The sequence below is a fragment of the Jatropha curcas genome, chromosome 11 (assembly GCF_041381405.1).
Source record: "Jatropha curcas cultivar XTBG-Jc1 chromosome 11, XTBG_Jcur_1.0, whole genome shotgun sequence".
Taxonomy (NCBI): domain Eukaryota; kingdom Viridiplantae; phylum Streptophyta; class Magnoliopsida; order Malpighiales; family Euphorbiaceae; genus Jatropha; species Jatropha curcas.
In genome coordinates, this window is record NC_143161.1 from 4,403,727 (window position 1) to 4,426,287 (window position 22,561).

The following is a 22,561-nucleotide window of genomic DNA, read 5'->3' on the forward strand; positions in this document are numbered from 1 at the left end:
AATGGAAAACTTTCCTTCTTTTTCTCATCCTCTCAGTCTTTGGAATTAAACTTATATTCTCACCTTTAGAGGATTGAAGTCGTTTACTACATCAACTAATACTTTGTTAGTAAAATTTATTAATAATAATTTAAGAATATTTAAAAATTTATACTATAGCCTCTGGCTGATATTTTGTTTTTCTCATTTTTTTAGTGATTGACAGGGCATTGATTGGTCACAAACTAAGCTTGGTAATAGAATGACGGGCTACTTTTCTCAGTTAAATTTTATGCTTTGAAGACAATGCAACTCTTACTTGGGCAGCACGAGATAAAAATATAGGGAAATGCCCAACGGACTTGTTTGTAATAAAAGGCTAAAAGCTGAGGTCCAAAACATAGCCCATATAGACATGCTAACTTGCACTCAGAAACATCGAGGAAGACGCTAAGGGACTCTCTCCCAAATTTTATCCTCTACCAAGGGACTAATGGTATCAAATTTGAAGTCCACAATCCCCGCATGACCTGCTCTCTCTGTGTTTTTTTTCTACCCACGATAATAGAAATTAAGATTGGCGAGTTACTATTTTCGAAAAATGTTATTTTAGACACTATCAAAAAATAATTTAAATGTTTTTCCTACCATATAAAAAAGTTTCAAGATTAAAAGTAGAAAAGAAAGAAGAGTTTTCAAACTGTCACTTGGGAACGGTCAAGGCTCAAGCTACGGAGCAGAAAGCCGCCAAAGAAGAAGAGATAGAAATAGCGGACTTGCATTCGACAATTGAAGAAAGGAAAGAAAAATAAATGCTTCATGATGTCAACTGTTTCTAACTTTTATTTTTTTTGTCTAGCAGAATTAATATCACTCGTTTTTATGTGGCTCTTGCTTGTTCTGTGGACAGATTTTCTTTAGACCAGTCCACAGTAAAAAATCGAAAAAGATGCGTTCTTTTAAGTTTTAATCATTTTAAAACTTTTTTTTCCATTCTTTATTGGAACCAAATTAATAACCAAAATAACAGCCAGTCGCTCTCCTAGGTTAATTTCCTGTGCCCCACTCTACCACTTCTTCCTATGCTTTCTTCCTTTTTGTCAACGTAAGCTCTCTCTCTTCCTCACATGCTGTTCTTCTCTCTCAGTGTAGAAATTTCAAGTCTTGAATTCATTATCTTGACCCTTTTAACAGAAGGTCTATGCCCTTTTCTCATTTCCTCTAAATTTGAACCTCAAAGCAATCCCACTGCCCCTAATGGAGAAAACACAGGAAATTACAGTGACCCAGATGAGAAAATCAGTTGAAAAGCTTGGTTCTGCAACTGAGGTACTTTTCGTATGGTCATTTATACAGTTGTGAATGGTTGTTTGTATGTATCTTTGAAGTGTATGTGACTTTTTGGTCTTCAGGTTTACTTTTTCATTTCAGCTCTTAATTGGTTCTACATGTTGGATGTTTGATTAAGGTAATTTTAGCTATTGAATCTGTGGGTTTGGATTTGCAGAGCTGTAGTGATACAACATTGATGAGATTCTTGATTGCAAGGTCAATGGACCCAGAAAAGGCAGCAAAGATGTTTGTGCAGTGGCAGAAATGGAGGTCTGCTTTTGTTCCCAATGGGTTTATACCAGACTCTGACGTCCTAGATGAACTGCAAACAAGGAAGGTATTTTTGCAGAATTTAACAAAAGAGGGATATCCAGTTTTGATTGTCAAAGGAAGCAAGCATTTTCCTGCAAAGGATCATCTCCAATTCAAGAGTAATTAGCTCAAACCTATGTTACATGCTTGTCGTTTCAATTGATTAACTCACAATGCGTGCTTACTATTCAACTTTTTGCTGTAGCCAGTCATACTATGGATTTTTAAAACAATGCCTTTTAAGTTAGATTGTTGAATATATGGGCCATATCATGAACAGATAAAGTTTTTTGACACAAAATGGGGTGTGTGATTAGGACTTCTTGGACTGTATGGCTTGTTTGTTGTTACAATCATGGGGCTCACACATACTTTCTGATGTATGTTACCTTCTATTATTTGAATAATTCAGTCTGGAATTGTTTAGTTATTATGTGCTTTAGGACTATACTGCCAGAAGGAAATAATATTGTGGGGTCACAATCATGATAGTCAGGAACGCTTTTTCTGAAAGGTGACCCTCTTTTTATAATCTTGCTATTTGCAATCTGCAGAAAATGGAACTAATCAATATCAAATTGAGGAGATCAGGCCCACGAACAAAAGCCTACTACCAATGGTTAGGAATTGGGAAATTTATAAGGGATATGGACAATTATTTAAAGGTTTGATGGGCCTATTGATTGCTTCCTAGTGGCCTATTGATTGGCTTTATCATTTATTTACGACAAATGATAAAACCATGCAAATCCCTACGAGTTATGTACTGTTAAATCGTGACTTGTGTAACCAACTGGGCATTTTTATTTGCTCACTTTCATGGGTGGGAAGTCAATATTAATGTTTAGCATTTATAGAGTTTGCTTGGCCTGCAATCAGCTGATAGTCATATATAGTTCTTCAACAGATCCATTTGCAAATTCCCTTTAATAAATTCTCCATACCCTAATATTTGCGTGCTCAATAGTGTGACCTCATAATCTATCATTTGGTCCTGAAAATTATCAAATGTAATAATTATTTGTGTATGCAAAGGAAACAAGGGAAGTTCTGTTTCTGATTTTGGGAACACCTGCAAAGCTATAGTTATTGAGTCTTGAACTTCCTCCCCCTCCCAAAATAAATAAATAAACAATGAAGATGATTATATGCACCTAAGAGGCAGCTGCTCTGCATTGTAGTATATCAACAATATGATGGTGGGGAAGAATGAACTAGGAATGCTGCCTCAAATGGGAAAATTTGATGTTTACATTTCATCTTCATACATTGTGTGCAGTGTTAATATAATAAGCTTAAGAAAAAATAATAATTTAAATAAGCACAATTTCCCATTTTGTTTTCCATGAGATACCTCGCAAGTGCATCTTTGATTCTTTTTGTTTCACCTCTTGATGCAGAGTTCGTGGTTCATTTCCTAGACAAAACAATTGCAAGGTACTGCATACTTTTGAAAGGCTTAATTTGATTAGAAATGCGCGTAAATGGTAATTTGGATGAATGTTAAAATGAATTGATTTTATGGTTATTTAGAAGGCATCACTCATATAGACAAAATAATTGTGATTTTCATATCTGAATTTGTTCATAACTTTCAAAAAAAAAAAAAAAAAAAAAAAAAGGTTTTAATTGCAGTGACTGTTTGGAGTGTGGTTTACTGCTGGATGATTTAATTGTTACTTCAAAACTTTGGTTGTTTATAGCTTTCACTCTATTTTTAATTGTCAATGGTGTTACATAGTAACATCATTCAAAAAGATATCGAGAACAATCTTAACCGAATAACAACAACTGTTGTCTCTGATCTTCTTAAAACCATAGGTAGTGAGATTCATGTTTAGTAAGTTGCAAGCTCAACTAAAGGGATCTGCGGCAAGTTGCATTCTTTGGCACATCTGCATCGGAGGCGGGAAAATTAAATTTTTTGGATGTTGGAACTGATAGAGATTTAGTCTAGAAGGCCTCATATTTTTCAAGTAGTTCACAATAAAAGATCTATAAAACTCTTGACTTCTGCCCAACTGATGGCTTCTTGATAAGAAATTTTGTGTTATCTCTATACAAAAGTAGAGTCTAGTCATTGTATCCAGTCAAATATAGTACGATATTTCTGATAATGAAATATCCTATTGGCATAAGCCAATGGGAGATCTTTTTTTTCTTTTCAATTTATCTCGAAATTTTAAAATGTGAGTGCATATGTATTAGAACAACTATAAGCTGAGACCTAACAAACATTGAGAACCAGCATTTTCTTTTTAACCTAAACTAAACAGGTAGATAGCACTTAATAGTGGGGAGAGAAGACCCATAACAGCTTTCCTGGGTTCCAATTTTGGGGTGCTCTTTCAAATCTGATTTTTCTCAAGTTTGTTTAATGTATTGATGACTGCTAAGGAACTCTCTTTTTTTCAAAATAATAATAATAATAAAATTTTTTTAGTGGCTCATATCTTCATATCAGATGCTTCCTCTGATCTACATTATTGTTGTATAGCAATACATTCTTGAACAAAGAAATTGGTTTCTTAGGGAATTTAAATGATGTTTCAGCTCATTCAGAGGAAGAGAAATAGGAAATGAGAAATTGATTGGCATTCTTGATCTGCAGCAAATTACATATAGAAATACTGATGCGCGTGGTTTAATCACTGGATTTCAGTTTTTGCAGGTAACTCCTCTATTTGCAATTTATGCTATGACAAAATATTCCATCTTCCAATAATAAAAAACAGAAACAAGGAGTGCATAATGAAGAAGGATAGGAAAACTTCATATTTAACATGTAATGTTTGTTAAGACTATCTTTCAAATCTTTTATGTTGACCTAGGACATTGTGCATATTCGTGTACATTTCTGCATCTTGACTTAATAATTGCCAAAAAGGACATGCATATGTTTGCACATGTGCATGTCTGATCCTGTAAGTTGCATTTTTGACTTAAGAGAGAATGAGAAATGGAGGGCTTCTTCTGGGGTTTGAAAAGGGCAGAGAATGATAGTCTGTCCTGTCTGGTCTCCATCCAATAATTTGGTGATTTTGATTTTGCCATATAGAAGGAAAGCTTCTTTGTTCTTCTTTTTTCATAAAAGGGAACATGCTTTATTAAGAATCTCATGGACTGAATTATTAAAGCTGTTGTTATTACCAAAAGGATAAGCTGCTCAGAAGTACAACTTTTTTTCTACTTTCCATTTCTTCAGGATGCTGCATGCTGATATCATAGAATTTTATGCTTTATTGACTCCTTGTAATGTTCATCCCATAGTATGGTTTTTGTCACCAGAACTTTCTAATGCACCATATTTGTAGGACTCTCCTTATACGTTTGTTTGCATTCTTTTCTATAAACTTCCTCTTCTAAACAAGGAAAAAGGGCAATAGATACATGCATGCTCTTGAAGTGAAAGACAATGTATTTTGCCAACATCGTAATCTTCCCTTTTAATTCAATCGAGTCTGCAGATAAAATTTGAATGCTGGTTCTAGTTAGTCATCTGATATTGTATTTGGTCAATTTTGTAAAATTTAGATTATGAACTAAATATGCTAAAAGAACTTGATCCCATTTTGAGTGCGTCAAATTAAAATGAGAAAAAGGATGCTTTAAATAAGGCGATGAGTGATGACTAGATGTCATATGCTGAGGCACTTAAATGATTGTATATTGATATTTATATTATCTTGAATTATCGTTCATGCAGGCTTATTACCCCGAGCGTTTAGCGAAGTGCTTCATTTTACATATGCCCCGATTCTTTGTTAGTGTTTGGAGGGTGGTTTCTCGCTTCCTTGAGAAAGCAACACAGGAAAAGGTATGTTCTGTTGTTGACAAACTCGCTTTTCCCATGGCTTTAGAACTCATTATCATTACTTTATATATATGCAACTTGATGGTGGGTATCAGGAATATGCCAATATACCATTTTGATATTTTCAGCATCTTGAATGTGTTAAAATTTTGGAAATATTTTTCTATTTCTGAAGAAACATAGGTTTCTTTTATTATTATTTTAATTATTAGCATTTAAACTTCTGTCATTTCTTCAGTTTCCTCCTAAACTCAATTTATTTATCTATCTTGTATCCTAGTTGATATGGACACTCCATGTTTCAAATTGGTCTAGCGATATTAATCTACCTTATCACATTTAAATTCGGTCTTGCTTTTTGATGTTGGATGCAGATTGTTATAGTCAGCAATGAAGAAGAGAGAGAGAATTTTATGAAGGAAATTGGTGAAGAAATCTTGCCAGAAGAGTATGGAGGTCAAGCAAAGCTTGTACCTATACAAGATGTTGTGCTGCCCCAGTTGGAGGGTTGAAGCTAAAATTAGATTTAACATGGCGGCTCTTAGTATAGATGGAATTATTAAAGTTCTATATATATATACATAGATGATACCATCAATAAGAGTCTGTAGCTAATTCCAATTTAAACATAAAGTACACTATTAATCAGTGTTGATTAGTTGTTAAGCTCTCCTCCTTTACAGCTCCCTCTTGTTATTGACATCAATTGGATAAGCTTCTTCTTTGTTGCTCCAGCGCACATGGTTAACGAAGCTGATGTTGCTTTTGGCAATCTTTACATGCCTCAACTATGCATATAGCATGATGCATTTTTCAGAAAGCAGCAATATTGTTGGAATGGAAATCAAACTTGACCAGTCCATTTTTATGAAAATTTCTCAATAACTCTGTGTAGTTTTATTTTCGATTAATTCGACTAATTTGGTTAGATTATTCTAACCAAACCTTTAACAGACGATTGAATACTTTCATTTTATCAACCGAGCAGAAACTCAATTTTTAATTAGCCAAATCAGATTCGCCGATTTAATCAAACCAGTCTTAAATGTTTGACAACCTAGCTTAAACTAGTAACTTAAATTGAACTATTTGGGTTTATGCAACAACTAGCTATTGATATTGGATTGCGAAATACTTGCAAATCTAGCAAACCAGCAAATTAGTCATTGGATTGGAAATGTAGCAGTCAGATTTTCTTGACGAGGAAAATGCGGGTTTCTCCTATATTTTTATTAAACTAATAAATAGCTTACCAATTACTGAAGTGGAAGCATGTGTACTATATATAAGCACATGGAAAACATTTACCGACTTTTTCCGTTTCAAATCTGTGGCCGTCGTCAAGTTTCTGTTAATAGAACTGTTGATTGTTTAATTAGGTTTGATTTAAAAAATTTCTCGAAATTAAATCTATAACGGCAATTTCTATTTTAAATCTATAACGGCAATTTCTAAAATTCATACAAATAAATTTTGAAAAATATATTTATTTAATTATTCAATTTTATGTTAATTTTCATATTTTTAATTATTCATTATATTGTTAAATTAAATGATTTCTTAATCTATAATTCAAATATTAATATTATTAATAATGCTTTTTTCTATATTCAATTACTCAATATATTTAATACTCAAAAACTTATAACATATATTATTTGTATATAATGTGCATTAACGTATTTTTCATAAATAACTTTAATTATATAAATTACTCGATTAATATGATATTATGATTTAATTACCACATAATATAACGGTTGATTTGGATTTGGCTTCAAAGTTATATATCAAACTAATAATTTGATTTTGAATCAAACCATAAAATTTTCAAAACCGCAATTTTTTTTTTTATTTGGATTGATTTGAACGGTTTGACGGTTTTTAATGGTTTATGAAAACCTCTATCTGCCAACAAGCGCACAAAGGTAACAGGACCCAACAACAAGTACACAGATGACAGATCTCACTCTTCAGCCCTTAAAGGCTTAAACCTCCCTCTCCGCCTCCAAACTTAAAATTAAAACCCCTTCGTCTCAGTAGCCGCCATTTTCGTAGTCTCTGTCTCTGTCTCTGTATCGGTAATGGCTACTCTCTCACACCCACACCACCAAACCCATCTCTTCTCCAAATTTTCCCTTAAGCCCAAACCCATATTCACGACTTATCCTTCAAGAATCCGAATGTCCATTCAAGAAAACGCCCCTTCTCTCGCAGTCGTCGGTGTCACTGGCGCCGTGGGACAAGAGTTCCTCTCCGTCCTCGCCGACCGTGACTTTCCTTACCGATCAATCAAAATGCTTGCTTCGAGACGCTCTGCCGGGAAACAACTCACTTTCCAGGACAAGAACTATACTATCGAAGAACTGACCGCTGATAGCTTTGATGGAGTTGACATTGCTTTGTTCAGTGCTGGAGGGTCTATTAGCAAGCAGTTTGGGCCGGTGGCGGTGGAGAAGGGTGCTATTGTGGTGGATAATAGTTCGGCTTTTAGGATGAGTGAAGGGATTCCATTGGTGATTCCTGAGGTGAATCCAGAGGCTATGGAAGGTATTAAAGTTGGAATAGGAAAGGGGGCTTTGATTGCTAACCCAAATTGCTCTACTATCATTTGTTTGATGGCTGCCACACCCTTGCATAGACATGCGAAGGTAGAGGATCCACTTTTGGTGTCTTTGTTGATGTTGATAAATTTTAATATATGCCCTCTTGCTTAAGCAGATTAAGAAAAAAAAAACCTTGAGCAGATAAAATGATGCGCTGGTTTTTTGAGTCCTATAAGGTTTTCTATGACATTATAGTTGTAAATTCCAAGTCATATTTGATGTTGTAGGTACAACGAATGGTTGTTAGTACATATCAAGCAGCCAGTGGTGCTGGCGCTGCTGCAATGGAAGAGTTGGAGCTTCAGACTCGTGAGGTTTCTTCTTCCCATCCAATCTCATTGTCTAAGATTTTTTGTTTTTTTCGTCTTAGCGTTTGGTGATAAGGTTTCTTCACGAAGTTTTATTCCTTTTGTCTTGTTTTCTTGTCTGTAAGGTGTTGGAAGGAAAACCACCCACATGTAATATCTTTAAGCAGCAGGTTTGTTCTTTTTTCTTCCCGTACTAGTTGACATATTAGTTAGAAATTAGTTTATATCCAGTGAAGTTTCTGAATTGATCTCTTAATATATTTGATTTGCAGTATGCTTTTAATTTATTTTCACACAATGCACCCGTCCTTGAAAATGGGTACAATGAAGAGGAAATGAAATTAGTAAAGGAAACCCGAAAAATTTGGGTAAGTTTTAAAAGGTGGTTTTTTCTCATTTCTTATCTCATTAGATACAGTGCAGTTGTTTTTGAAATTTCTGCGGAAAATATTTCTTTTTAGTCTTATAAAATTTTTCCATTTATTTCCAGAATGACATGAATGTTAAAGTCACTGCCACATGTATACGAGTTCCTGTCATGCGTGCACATGCTGAAAGTGTTAATCTTCAATTTGAGAAGCCCCTTGATGAGGTAATTTGTTGTTGTTGTTGTAATCAGTAAATTATTTCTTAGCAGTTAGCTTCAACTTTTTGCTCTGTATTCATTTGCTTTAGGAAAATTTGCTCTCATAGTTGTATCTTATACGGGCCAAATATCAGTGTTCTTTTCTCACGTTTCAATTCATATTATTTGCTGACATGAAATCCTGGATGGAATTATTTGATTCTTTTTATATTTTTGATTTTCTAAGTTTTTCTTTTTATTATAAGACTGTTAAATTCATGACAGTTTGCATGCCTTGCATGCTGTGGTCATCAGTCATTTTAATTCTGAGAAGCACCTTAAAATGGTTTCTGGTTAGAACATGCAAACTCTTCTCAAATTGGAATGCTTCTTTCACCTGTATGATGTTTTTTGCCCCTATGCATCGGATGCTTATATGTTGAGCAGGACAAATTGGAATTGCTGGCGTATCACACTTTTGCTTCTTTTTCTTCTTTTTTTTTTTTTTCCATTAAGTCTGTGCAATCAAAGCATTAGAGCTTGTTATTTGTCAAAGAGTGGCTGACATCAGGTTTGTTTTATCATCTCAGAGTGTAGTTAGATATCTATCTTTTTGCTTCAAATGTCTATTGCTTTAGCCATTGTGAAGCGTGCAACATTTATTATTCTATCTGCAGTCTTAGAAAAAAGGCATTTCATCTTTTTCAGATAAAATAACTAGGACTCAATGTACCATGTCTTTCTTGTTCAGCAATTGCTACAGTAAAAGTACAAAATCTACTAGTGATATTCTTGTCTAAGTAGGACTTAATGGAAAATGTCATAGCTCCTAGTTTGTATGAAATTCTCCATACAGTTCATGCCAATGCCTACTTTATAAAGTGGGATATGATTTATCACTGATGAAAGCATGGACTCTCAGACTGAAGAAACGAATATAAAACAGTCAACAACTTCAAGTTTTATAAAAGATGTATGGATTGATTTGATATGTTTAATTGAAAAGTTTATCTTGATTCCTATATCTTTTTCTTCTTGTCCTCGTTTATTTTTGTGTGTGTGTGTGTGTGTTTGTCAGGACTTGGTATTTATGGTGGATAATATGTGAATGAGATAACCATATTCTGATATTTGCCTTGATAAAAACTTGTTTGATGTGTCTTCTTTATTTTTCTTCAATTTGATGTTTTCATGACCTTAAGTTTAATTCTTAATTATAAAAACTTGGTTTATTGCTATGCATGTGGTTCTACCCATAGCTGTTTATATATAAATATATCTATTTTTTCCCGAAGTCATTTTGCCCACAATTGGATATAACTATAACATATTTCCATAAAGGGCTTTATATATCTCCATTTTTTTTTTTTGGGGCAGTTACATTTTGCTCCATCTCTCAAAGTCAAGCAATTTCTTAATTTTAATAAATTTGTTGTTTGTCCAGGACACAGCAAGGGCCATTCTGAAGAATGCTGCTGGCGTGGTGGTTATTGATGATCGGGCATCCAATCACTTCCCAACGCCATTGGAGGTATCAAACAAAGATGATGTTGCAGTCGGTAGAATCCGCCGTGATGTTTCTCAAGAGGGGAATCATGGGTAAAACTCACTTGCAAGCTATTTTTTTTTTTTTCCCACTAAATAATTAAATAGCCTTTATAGACCATCTTACTAATGCTGGAATTCCAAGCAGGTTGGATATATTTGTTTGTGGGGATCAGATACGCAAGGGCGCTGCACTTAATGCCATTCAGATTGCTGAGTTGCTGCTATAGTCCCCTTTAGTTTTAGTTTTAGGTTCCATATAATGCTCTTATTTAGTGTGATGAGGCCAGGTGGTTTTGGATTATAAGCTATGTTGCGGATATTCATTGATATAATGAGGTTGAGCAACTTCGAAAAGTTCTTGTACTATAAGTTTGTTACGTTGCCCCTTTGAAGTTTCACTTGATCGTATTCACATGCTCTGTCTTTACAATGAAGTAAAATTTTGTTATATTGTATTCATATGCCATAGCTGGACACTGTATGAGGATGTATTGCAGTAGACTCATTGAATCTCAATCTACTGCAATGGGATATTTCTCGCTCGCATATTTTATGTACAAAGATTCTCTTACCATTGAGTAAGTCATAGCCTCCAATCGGACCAATCCACTTAACAAGAAAAGTTCACTAGTTGTTCTTTCTCTCTTTCGTTTTTGGATTTGCACGTTTGCTTTCATGCTCGGGTCAGGACTGGTATTCAGATGCTCCGGTGAAGACTGGTATTATAGCGATTCTTGGTATACTGCCACACCACTAGGCCTTAATTTTTCACAGAACTTGTGATGAGGATATCGGAGAAGCAACTCAAGAAGCAGCGTCCTGTTAAACATTTCGACATTTTTCCAGAAGGATTATTCTGTGACTGAGGACACAAGCTCACTCCAACAGTTTATTCTCTTGTTACATTTTTTAGGGTCAAGTTTTAACTATACATGAAAGCCGATCCCACCTCTCATTCACTAGCAAGTTGAGGAATAGGTTTTATTTTTCATTTCATGCATTAGAAATTCTTTTATGGCACCGTTTGAAAAAGTTTATATGCAATAATTTTTCAACTTATAATTGTAGTAGAAGAATTGAATTTCAGTCTTATAATCTTATGTAAAAATTGTTTCAATTACCATGTAAAGCAGTAATGAATTCAATTTATTATTTTATTCATTATCTATTTTTATTTAAATAAATTCAATAATAATCCGAATGAAGTAGTTCAGTAATAAAGAATACTTGCAGAGTAAATCACTGTGACTTGAGTCATAGGTTTGATCCTTCGCCAAAGCAAATTTTTCTGAGCCAATCCTTTTGCCTCCAAAAGTAAGAGATAATTAGTCAGATTTGTGGGTCGTCAAAACGGACATGGGCTGAATACTTCGTGTAATGCTTCAATTTGATAATTAAATTACGAAAGGATTTTGGATTGATTGACATATGTTATTTAAATTTGTAACTATATTCTACATTTTTTTTGCTAGTTATGTTTAAACAGGAATATAAGCACAGACAATTGAGAGAGTAAACTAATATTTTTATTTTCCTTATTTATAAAAAACTAAATAAATCTAAGTAATATTAGTTACAAATAATTTCTTTTAACAAATTTCGCTTGCTTAATAAAAAATCTCATAAATAAAATTTCTTTGTATTATTTAAATTAAAGACATAAAATGAGTAAACTAGCCATCCTATTCCTTCCCTTGTAGGAATCGGAGATTGGCCACTTAAGCACTCAAAGCAAAAGCGCTTGAGTTGAGTTGAGTTGAGTTGAGAAGGATGGATGATTAAAAACGGCGTTAAGGTTTTAGCTAAGGTCGTCCACATTTGATAACTTCATCTTCTACTTCGCGAGGAAGTTTCAACTTTCAAAGGATAATTATTTAAGGTAACGACAAAGGTTCTCCCTTGTGGGGAGCAAGATGAGGTGGCCCCTTCCTTCCTTGCAATTAGCAATGATAGAAAACCTTATTTTCCTTTGTCCTTTCCTAAGTTTCCTCTATTTCCATAAAAATCACTCCTTTAACACTCTTTACATTAATTAATGAGTTATTTGTTTTAATAGGATACAAGTTACCTTAAATGATAATTAATCTATTTCAACTAAGATATGAAGGGAAATGTTAGAAAATCATGAGTTATCTATTTGAAAAAAAAAAGTTATCATAGTGCTATTTGATATCTTTATCTAATTATATTTAGATATTTTACTTCTCTTAATTAAGAAAATCAATCAATTTATAATAAATTATTCAGTGAGTTTATTATATTATTTTTAATTTTTTATTTGAGTGAAAATCATTCAACTGATATTGACCATACATAAAGAGTAAAAAAAAAAAAAAATTATTATTTATTAAATCCGTGATAAGTATTTAGTATATTTTTTTTAAATTTTACAAGTATTTAGGGTAATGGTTTTTAGGGTAAAAATTCAAGATTTGGAAACGGAGACATTTTTTGAAACTTGCATGTAAGATTGCAAATGATTGGATAAATTGGTATCAGAGGCCGTGATCCATTCACGCGAAGGAGTGGTCCCAACAAACGGGACAATAATATGGGCTTTCACTATAGTGTATCGGGTCTATAAACATTATATAAACACTATCCAATAGTTTTTATCCACGTCAGCAAATTCAAGCATTGGCGTCTGTTACTTACCGCGTTAACTTATGTCAACGTCATAATAAACGTCAACCCAAAAAGAGTGCTGCGATGGAGGGAATCATGGCCTTTTTTTTTTTCTTCTTGTGTACGAGGACAACACAGTGTCACAGAGAGACTTAAATTGACTGATTGGAGAAAAAGGAGCGACATGACATGAAAATTTGCTTGCTCAAAGACAGAGAAAGAGCGACTTGAATATGAAACTGTTTCTATCGCTGGTTTCTGGTTTCTTGGATGAGAACTGAAGTGGTTTAATTTGAGCGAGCGAGTGATAATTTGGTTTCTTTATTTTACTTTTCTGGTAAGGTCTCAAATCTTTATTTGATTCTTTGATTGCTTTCTTTCCAAGTATAATTTCCAGAATGTGGATACATCCATTAAAAAAAGTTTTCATCCTTATGCTAAATTTTACTTTTTTTGGGAGTCTGTTTTCTTTTAATTTTTAGATAAATGAGATTGCTTTATTAGCCTCTTTAGTGTAGGTGGCTTTGATTCTGGAATACATATATTATTGACGAACTCTATGAGTGTTTTGTGTTATCAGATTCGTAGTTGATTTTTTTTTTTTTTTTTTTTTTTTGGCAATTCTGTGTTTTCTTTTACCAATATATCCATCTCTCTCTTCTTGTGAAATTTACTTAGAAAAGGTGGTTCGGTTATTTTATTTATGTCGGCTTGCAATAGCTGGCATATAATTGGGGCGTTGTGGCTATATCTGACAAGGATCGATGTGGTATGGTTTTTGATAAAGATTAATGATGGAAGAGTAGATAACATGTATTTGGTGCTAGATTCTGGACATGCGTGTAAACCCTTTGATTCTCCACATTTGTTAAGAGTTCATATTTAGATGATGCTGATATAATTATTCATTAAGGAAGCCATTGATTGAATTCATAACCAGCATATGGTGGATCCTGCATTATTTTGCCATATTAGTTACAGAGTCATATTTGGAAGCTTGTGGGGGTCTGTTCATAATCATGAAAATTTATTTATAAGTTATTACCTTTCATATTTTCTACATTGAATTAGCTTTATGATTGACTGCATTGTTTTTGTGTTACCTTCCATTGTTTTTGTGTTAAATGAAATGCTATTTTTTCTTGCCTCTGTTGCTTTCCACATGGAGTTTGTGTTTTCAATGATTCTATTTAATCTCGAATATTGATTTCATTTCAAAGTCATTATACTTCAGGTTGTGGTTAACATGTATTTGGTGCTAGATTCTAGAGATGCTGGTAAACCCTTTGATTCTCCACATTTGTTCGGAGTTCATATTTAGATGATGCTGATATCATTATTCATTAAGGAAGCCATTGATTGAATTCATAACCAGCACATGGTGGATCCTGCATTATTTTGCCACAGTAGTTACAGAGTCATATTTGGAAGCTTGTGGGGGTCTGTTCATAATCATGAAATTTTTATTTATAAGTTATTACCTTTCATATTTTCTACATTGGATTAGCTTTATGATTGACCGCATGACAATGCCTACAAGAAAGTCACACTTAGAATCTTTGATCATTTACGTTGTGGAAGTGCATATCTCCCTAAAAATTTTGGAGTGTTAATATCTGTAGTGGGTGATTCAGTTTGTTCTGTTTTGACTACAGAATTGCTTTGATGGGTAAGACGATTCATGTGTATGGATTCCCTTCCCATGTGACTGTAGATGAAGTCAAGAATTTTCTGGAATCACATTCAGGGGAAGGAACTGTTTTTGCAATGAAGATCAGGGAAACCAAAAATGGGGGTCCAAGAAAATATGCTATTGTTCAATTCCAGACTGCCAGAGATGCTGAATTAATTATATCTTTGACTAATAAACGTCTTTGGTACGGCACTTCATATCTCAAGGCTCGGACTTTGGATAATGATATTGTACCAAAGCCCAGAACGTTTTTACACAGCATGGACCATATAACACTGCATTTTGGATGTCACATATCAAAAGAAAAGTTTTCTGTTCTATGGACAGGGACAAATGTTTTGGTGAATTTTGGATTTGGAATGAGAAAATTGCACTTTTTTCTATCTCATGGACAAATGGACTACAAGCTTGACCTTTCTTATGAGAATGTTTGGCAGATCGAGCTACATTGTCCACGAGGCCGATCTGTGAAATATCTTCTAATTCAGGTTCTTCAATATATTTTATTTAATTTTTGAATTATTAAATACTGTTTCTTGATACTCTTATAGCTATTTGAAATTCTTTATAGGGCTTTTTCGAACCTTGGAAATGCCTTTTTTGCCTTGTTATTTATTGCACGGATGAACTATGTTTTCCTTTTACATAAACAAATTGTTGAGCTGCATAGTGGGAATAGTAATTAAAGGCGCAAGGGGCACCTATGCGCAAAGGGCTATTGGAGCCTAGGTGCTAGCCTGAGTGAAGTGAGGCGCGAAAATTAGAAATAAATAAAACACATAAATCTGAAAACTATATTTTATAAAAAAAAGGAAAAAAAAAAAAAAAGAAAAGCTTGGAAAGAGACACATAAATAAAAAAAATGGCAACAAGACAAGTTATATTGTAAGATATTGGAGTTAAGATAGAAAAGTAAAATCAAGAAATGAAAAAAAAGAAAAAAAAGAAAGAAAGAATAGAGAAAGCAAATTGGAAGAGAAATTGAGAGAGGCATGTCTGAATGGCTGTTAGCCAAAGGCTAGACTGGAGTAGGTGAGTGCTAGATGGAGTGGAGGCTGGATCTAAAGCATATCATTGGTTTTTGTGATATAATGACAAAGGATTCATATGCCCAACCTCAACTAGTTTGGGGTTAAGGCCTTTATTGTTGTTATGTTGTTGTAGTAGATACTGGGCTAGACAGTTTTATATTCAAAGGCTACTTGTTAAAACAAAAATTAAAAAGACGTGCCTTTCTTGGTCCTAAGGCCAAAAAAGGCACAAAAAGGCTAGTCGCCGGCCTGCGGACTGTTGAGGCATAATCCCTTGAATTTGAAGTTGAACCTTAAGTAAGGCATGAGGCACGCCTTTGTATGATGGTGGGAAAATGAATTCTTTTATTAGTAGTAAATTGAACAATTTACTTATATCTTGGTTACGACTAAAGCATGATACATGCATGTATTTTTTTTTTCCTTGCCATATGTGGTGTTATCAAGAAAATTTGGATATTCCTATTGGTTTGCTTGAACTTTCTGCTGGCTTTTCTAACAGACCGAATACCTTTTTGAACTAATAAGTTAATTATTTGTTTCTTTTGGTGTCCAAACATGGGATTAGAGTTTTCGCTCATTCGTGGTTTTGATTTCTTACATATGAGTGTCTGCAGTCTCAGTCTAATTGTTTTAATTGACAATTTTTCTACTGGTCAGCAGTGCATTATATATTTCAGGCAAAATAATTAGCATTGGGAATATAGAAATTGTGCTGATTAACACAGAAAGCGTTAAAGCAGTGCCATTGTGTGACATGTATTGATGTGGAATATATGGTCAGAGACTGGTTTTTATGCACGTGAGGGTATAAAGCACTAGGCACTTGTTAAAAATTTAAAATCTTGTCCAAACTCTTGACTGATGTTTGCTGGTTCTTTAATCATTCTGCAGATATTTTAACTCTTTTAGATTTAAGTGATATGCTTTATCTTTAGTTCTCAATCTTTCATGCTTCACTGGTCTTCTGCACATGGTCTGTGCACATGTCGTTACCCACCTCTGTTTAAATAACTTACCATTTATCCAAAAACTAACAAAATAAGTTACTCTTGATGGATAGGGGCACAGAGATTTTAATATGGTTTTGTCAGTAAAATTGGCAAACTTTCTATCTCAGGGAATTTGAAAGAGTTGTCCCTTGGTTAAGTTTACTAATATGAGGATCTTATCAGGCAAGATAGCTGAATTCCTTTTTCCTGCTGGTAGAAATGTGGCATTTGTGATTCACTGACTTGCCAAAATAAATGGGAAGTGGAATCTAAGGCCAAGGGTGTACTTATTTGGGAATTGAAAGGTGCATACTGTTTTGCTGAATAAAAAAAAGCTGTATGTCATGTAAGAAGGTTCCCTTTTCCTTATTCTTCTTTCTGTTGGTAATTTGTGCTTTTATTGGGTTCATTTATGTCATTAGTCTGAATGTGATGCATACAATAATCAAACAACTTGTGCTATCTCTTGTTTCATGTAAGATTTCAAGTAAAAATGCAAACTGCTAATTTGGTTTCTTTTTTTAGTTATATGGTGCACCCCGAATTTTTGAGAAAGAGATTGCATCATTTAATGTGTTTGAGAGTCCGCTTTTCAACTACTTTAAGGATACCCCTGATGAGCAATGGGTCAGGACAATTGATTTCACACCATTCTGCCTTATTGGGCATTCATCTGGATTATGTTTGGAGTTTCCTTCCAGCATTAATGTTCCGAAATTTCAGGAGAACTTTTCTTACTATAAAGAAAGTGAAGGAATTTTTGTTTTGGAGAATGGTAATGCTTTTTCTCGCAATCTGGATCTAGTTCCGATTGTTGGTCCTCCCTCAGGTGTTGATTTGCCATTTGAGATATTATTTCGCGTTAATTTGTTGGTTCAGAATGGGTGCCTTCCAGGGTCAGCACTTGATTCTAGTTTTTACAAGTTGGTTGATCCAAGTAGGATGAATATTGACTGCATAGAGCATGCACTTGAGAAGCTTTTTCACTTGAAAGAATGTTGTTATGAACCTTCTAGGTGGCTTGATGAGCAGTACAGAAAGTATCTTAAGTCTAAGTACCTTCCAAGATCACCTTCGATATCCCTAGACTCTGGTTTGGTATACGTGCGTAGGGTCCAAATTACACCATGCAAAGTCTATTTTTGTGGTCCAGAGGTTAATGTCTCAAACCGCGTGATACGCCACTATTCAAAAGATATTAATAATTTTCTCCGTGTGTCTTTTGTTGATGAGGAGTTAGAGAAAATTCATTCAACAGATTTATCTCCCCGTGCTTCTTCTGGAAATGGGGATAGGAGGACTGCTATTTACAAAAGGATTCTCTCTACTCTCCAAAATGGAATAGTTATTGGAAATAAAAGGTTTGAGTTCCTTGCCTTTTCATCTAGCCAGCTGAGGGAAAATTCTTGCTGGATGTTTGCTTCAAGATATGGGCTCACTGCTGCAGATATAAGAGAATGGATGGGAAACTTTCGTCAGATACGAAACGTGGCTAAATATGCAGCCAGATTAGGTCAGTCTTTTGGTTCATCCACTGAAACACTGAGTGTTAGTAGAAATGAAATTGAAATTCTTCCAGATGTAGAGGTTGAAAGGGGCAGAACCAAATATTTGTTCTCTGATGGAATAGGCAAAATATCTGCTGAGTTCGCTCGGAGAGTGGCGTTGAAATGTGGGCACCAAGGTTTCTATCCATCTGCATTTCAAATTCGTTATGGTGGGTATAAAGGTGTTGTGGCTGTTGATCCAACTTCTTCTAAAAAATTATCATTGAGAAAAAGCATGTGCAAGTATGAGTCTGAAAATACAAAACTGGATGTTTTGGGTTATAGCAAGTATCAGCCTTGTTTTCTGAATCGCCAAATGATTACTCTTCTTTCGACCCTTGGTGTTGCGGACCATATCTTTGAGAAGAAACAGAGAGAAGCTGTTGATCAACTAGATGCCATTTTAACAAACTCGTTAAGGGCCCAAGAAGCACTAGATTTGATGTCTCCAGGAGAGACCACTAACATTCTCAACGAAATGCTTTTGTGTGGTTATCAGCCTGATGCTGAACCATTCCTTTCAATGATGCTCCAAATGTTCCGAGCATCAAAGTTGCTTGATCTGCGGACAAAATCTAGAATCTTTGTTCCAAATGGAAGATCTATGATGGGATGTTTGGATGAGACAAGAAACTTGGAATATGGCCAGGTATTTGTGCAATTTTCTGGTAGTAAACATAAGCAGGTGTATGATAATTCCACCATGTTTGGAGGCATTGGATCAGGCAACCGTTTTGTGATTGAGGGAAAGGTCATTGTAGCTAAAAACCCATGTTTGCACCCAGGTGATATTCGTGTTTTAAGGGCTGTGAATGTACCAGATTTGCACCATATGGTGGACTGTGTTGTTTTTCCACAGAAAGGACCAAGGTATATCTCTGTCTCTTCCAACCTTATAGCTTAGGTCATTCTTTAGTTAAGTCAATTTGGTTTCTGGTTTGAGTTGTCTTTGCCGAAGTTCTATATGTATAACTGAGAGTTCTTAGATTTACTTTTCCAGTTGCATTTGCAAAGGTACAGATTTGAAAAATAGAAAAATCCCTGCTTTTTTCATGCAAGACACAGGAATTTACCTTTTATCAAAAGAGAACTTGGAAATATGCTCTCTTCTTGTCTACTCTCCAATATCATTTCTCTATTTCTCCAATGGGTTCTGAACCACAAAGTCCCAACTTCAAAGATAGCTGGACTCAGTTATATAAGAATGAGAGAGGGATAGAAAGTTGTGTATGTGCAGCTATGTTCCTATAGATGTTTAAGTTCTTATCTTCTGGGTGTCTTTCACAGCGGATTGAACCTTATAATATCATTGTTGTTATTGTAGTTAATCATTATTGCTGTTATTATGATGTTCGCTGTCCATGTTATCATCATCTATATGATAGTTCTACTTCTGTTGTGTCTGCCTATGTTTGGGCTGTTTTGGCCTACTTCTGTGGTATTACTGTAGGAAACTAGTTGAGTTGTGAGATAACTAGGTCTGTCACATCAGCTATCTGAAATCTTTTCTGTAAGATAACCACTCCCTTCAATGAATGTAACTGGTATCTGTGTTCCCTTTTATTATTTGACATGTGCAGTAGGCTTCTTGTGGATAACAGTAGAACGTACCAATGGAAACTCCTGCTTCCTTAGAAATACCTAGGCTGTATTCTGTGGACATTGCTTCATCATCTCTGATTTATTTGTCTGATGAAGCTGACTGACAGAGGCAGGTTGTTATTATTGTTTCTATTTTTTTTTTTTTGTGGGGGGGCGGGGGTGGGAAAGAGAGTTTGGTGGTTGGAGGTTGCAGGGGGAAGACTCCTGTGCTTTGGAATTTCAATTGACACTAACATGGACACCTTACCTCTCTTTGTTTTTCAAGTGCTAACAGAGTAAAAGACTAGTATTATAGTGTCCCTTTTCAGATTTTTTTTTTTTTGTTTTTTTTAAGTGTGAAAACAGTATTAACATTAGTATCTGAATTGCAATCTTAGACCTCATCCAAATGAATGCTCGGGTAGTGATTTAGATGGAGATATCTACTTTGTCTGCTGGGACCCTGATTTAATCCCACGTCTGCAAATCCCACCAATGGACTATACACCAGAGCCAAGTTTGCAACTCGATCATGATGTCACAATTCAGGTACTACATGTGTACATATGAAATGTCGGAGCAATTATATATCATCAACAATAATACTATTGTTTCGCTATCTTTTAAGATTATTCAGTCACTTCATCAATTTTTTTTCTCTTCTATGGTACATTCTGGTATTGTCAAACTTAAAGCTGCAATGCTTCAAAAATACATACGTTCCTTAATTTTTTTTTTTTCTTTATGACAGAGGATTTAGTTTTGTACATAGTTTCAATACTAATAGGTGTTTACTTTTAATTTTTGTTTTTACTTGTGGTGCCTTTATTTCTGTATTATGATGACTTTACTCCACCTGCATCTTTTATGTGTCAAAGTCATTTTTTGTTTTCTGGATTAGTTTGCTCTTATGTATCTATAGCATATGCTAATAGACATGCATATGGATTTTTCTTATTATATAAAGCAATAATTTACACAATTTACAAGAAAAATAAGAAGCAGATGGAAAGGGAATTGCTGATTATCTGGTTTTCTGAATCTCAGGGAAGCTGCAAAAGCAAACTTTGGCCCGGGCCTTTTTAATTTATGTGACAATGATATCTTGTACTTTTTAATTCTTTTAGCTATCTCATTTGTGCAATTTTAAGCAATAATCTAACTGTTTTTTTCGGTCCCCTCTGGGCACAATGCTTCGTTTTTGTGTAAAAGTGGATGCTTCGAACTACAACGTAAGGTAGTTCAGTCCAAGAGAGTCATTATTCTATCAACCTCATAACTGGTCCTTTTTTTGAATGCTTAAAAAAAAAAAATAGAAAAAGGAAATGTGATACTGAAAAATCCTTTAGAACAGTGAAATCTTAGGTTTTGTATCTGTATGCATCAAGTTCTAACTGCAAACTCTGTTTTTTGCTTTAGCTTGATTTTTTTTTTTTTAATCGTGCAGCTAGAAAACCACATTTCCCTTTTATTCACAGATTTTCATTTTGCTTTCTACAGGAAGTTGAGGAGTATTTCACCAATTACATCTTAAATGACAGCTTGGGAATCATTTCTAATGCTCACACCGTCTTTGCTGATAGGGAACCTGCAAAAGCAATGAGTAAACCATGTCTGGAACTTGCAAGTAAATTTTCAATTGCAGTTGATTTTCCAAAAACTGGAGTACCAGCTGAAATTCCTTCTCATCTACGTGTCAAAGAATATCCTGATTTCATGGAAAAGCCTGACAAACCCACCTATGAATCTCAGAATGTGATTGGAAAGCTTTTCCGAGCAGTGAGGGACATCGCACCACATACAAGCTCTATTAAGTCCTTTACTTTGGAAGTGGCAAGGCAGTGTTATGACCCTGATATGGAAGTTGATGGTTTTGAGGATTATATAGATGATGCCTTCTATTACAAAACGAATTATGATTACAAATTGGGTAATCATATGGACTATTATGGCATCAGAACTGAGGCTGAAATTCTCGGTGGAAGTATTATGAAAATGTCAAAAGCTTTCACCAAGAAAAGGGACGCAGAAGCAATTGGTTTGGCGGTGAGGTCCTTAAGAAAAGAAGCAAGATCCTGGTTTAATGAAAAGGGAAGTGGATTAGATTCTGAAGAAGATGATGTTTATGCAAAAGCCTCCGCTTGGTACTATGTTACTTATCATCCTAGTTATTGGGGTTGCTACAACGAGGGAATGAATCGAGATCATTTTCTTAGCTTTCCTTGGTGTGTTTATGACAAGCTGATCCAGATCAAGAGGAAGAGAAGGTGTCAAAATTTATCATTGCTTGAACGCCAGTTTGGGCTTGGACTGCATTTTCATTAACAAATGTGAAATTTTGAACATGTCTATATGTTCATAGTCTTGGTTTGAGTTTGCCAGCTAATCCAGATCAGCGGAACAAATCAAGGATCAACCAGGTTCCTACTTTTTTCTCTTTACAGATTTTCCATGTAGATGTGGACTGCTTTTGAGTTTAGAAGGTAATCAAAATATATGGCTATACATATGGTTATGAATATGTAATATTTCAAAGACAATATATGATGTAAATGTTTATGTTCATATAATGGCAGAAACAGAAATACCTACTTAGAGTTGACAACATTTTTTGATAGGATATTGAAG

General features: G+C 34.6%; 3 protein-coding genes across 4 annotated transcripts; all 3 read left to right on the top strand.

Annotated features, from left to right (window-relative positions):
• The first annotated feature begins 881 nt into the window (after positions 1-881).
• On the top strand, positions 882-6,209 carry LOC105634130 (CRAL-TRIO domain-containing protein YKL091C). 2 transcript variants are annotated; one of them, XM_012216927.4, is made up of 7 exons: positions 882-1,308; positions 1,487-1,742; positions 2,178-2,288; positions 3,024-3,060; positions 4,177-4,294; positions 5,330-5,440; positions 5,812-6,209. In XM_012216927.4, exons 1-7 carry the CDS (start codon positions 1,237-1,239, stop codon positions 5,947-5,949), a joined length of 843 nt encoding a protein of 280 aa, XP_012072317.1. In that variant the 5' UTR covers positions 882-1,236; the 3' UTR covers positions 5,950-6,209. The 2 variants fall into 2 exon arrangements, with proteins under 2 accessions (XP_012072317.1, XP_012072318.1); XM_012216928.4 differs by lacking the exon at positions 2,178-2,288 and having other exon boundaries at positions 902-1,308.
• Positions 6,210-7,355: 1,146 nt separating this feature from the next.
• On the top strand, positions 7,356-10,923 carry LOC105634132 (semialdehyde dehydrogenase family protein). Its single transcript, XM_089716723.1, has 7 exons — positions 7,356-8,088; positions 8,271-8,357; positions 8,477-8,521; positions 8,624-8,719; positions 8,842-8,943; positions 10,361-10,515; positions 10,610-10,923. The coding sequence occupies exons 1-7, from the start codon at positions 7,522-7,524 to the stop codon at positions 10,689-10,691; spliced, it is 1,134 nt and encodes a 377-aa protein (XP_089572849.1). The 5' UTR covers positions 7,356-7,521; the 3' UTR covers positions 10,692-10,923.
• A 2,302-nt stretch (positions 10,924-13,225) lies between these two features.
• LOC105634133 (RNA-dependent RNA polymerase 1) lies at positions 13,226-22,538 on the top strand. Its single transcript, XM_089716129.1, has 5 exons — positions 13,226-13,426; positions 14,745-15,270; positions 17,331-19,222; positions 20,332-20,482; positions 21,434-22,538. The coding sequence occupies exons 2-5, from the start codon at positions 14,755-14,757 to the stop codon at positions 22,256-22,258; spliced, it is 3,384 nt and encodes a 1,127-aa protein (XP_089572255.1). The 5' UTR covers positions 13,226-13,426; positions 14,745-14,754; the 3' UTR covers positions 22,259-22,538.
• Positions 22,539-22,561: the final 23 nt, after the last annotated feature.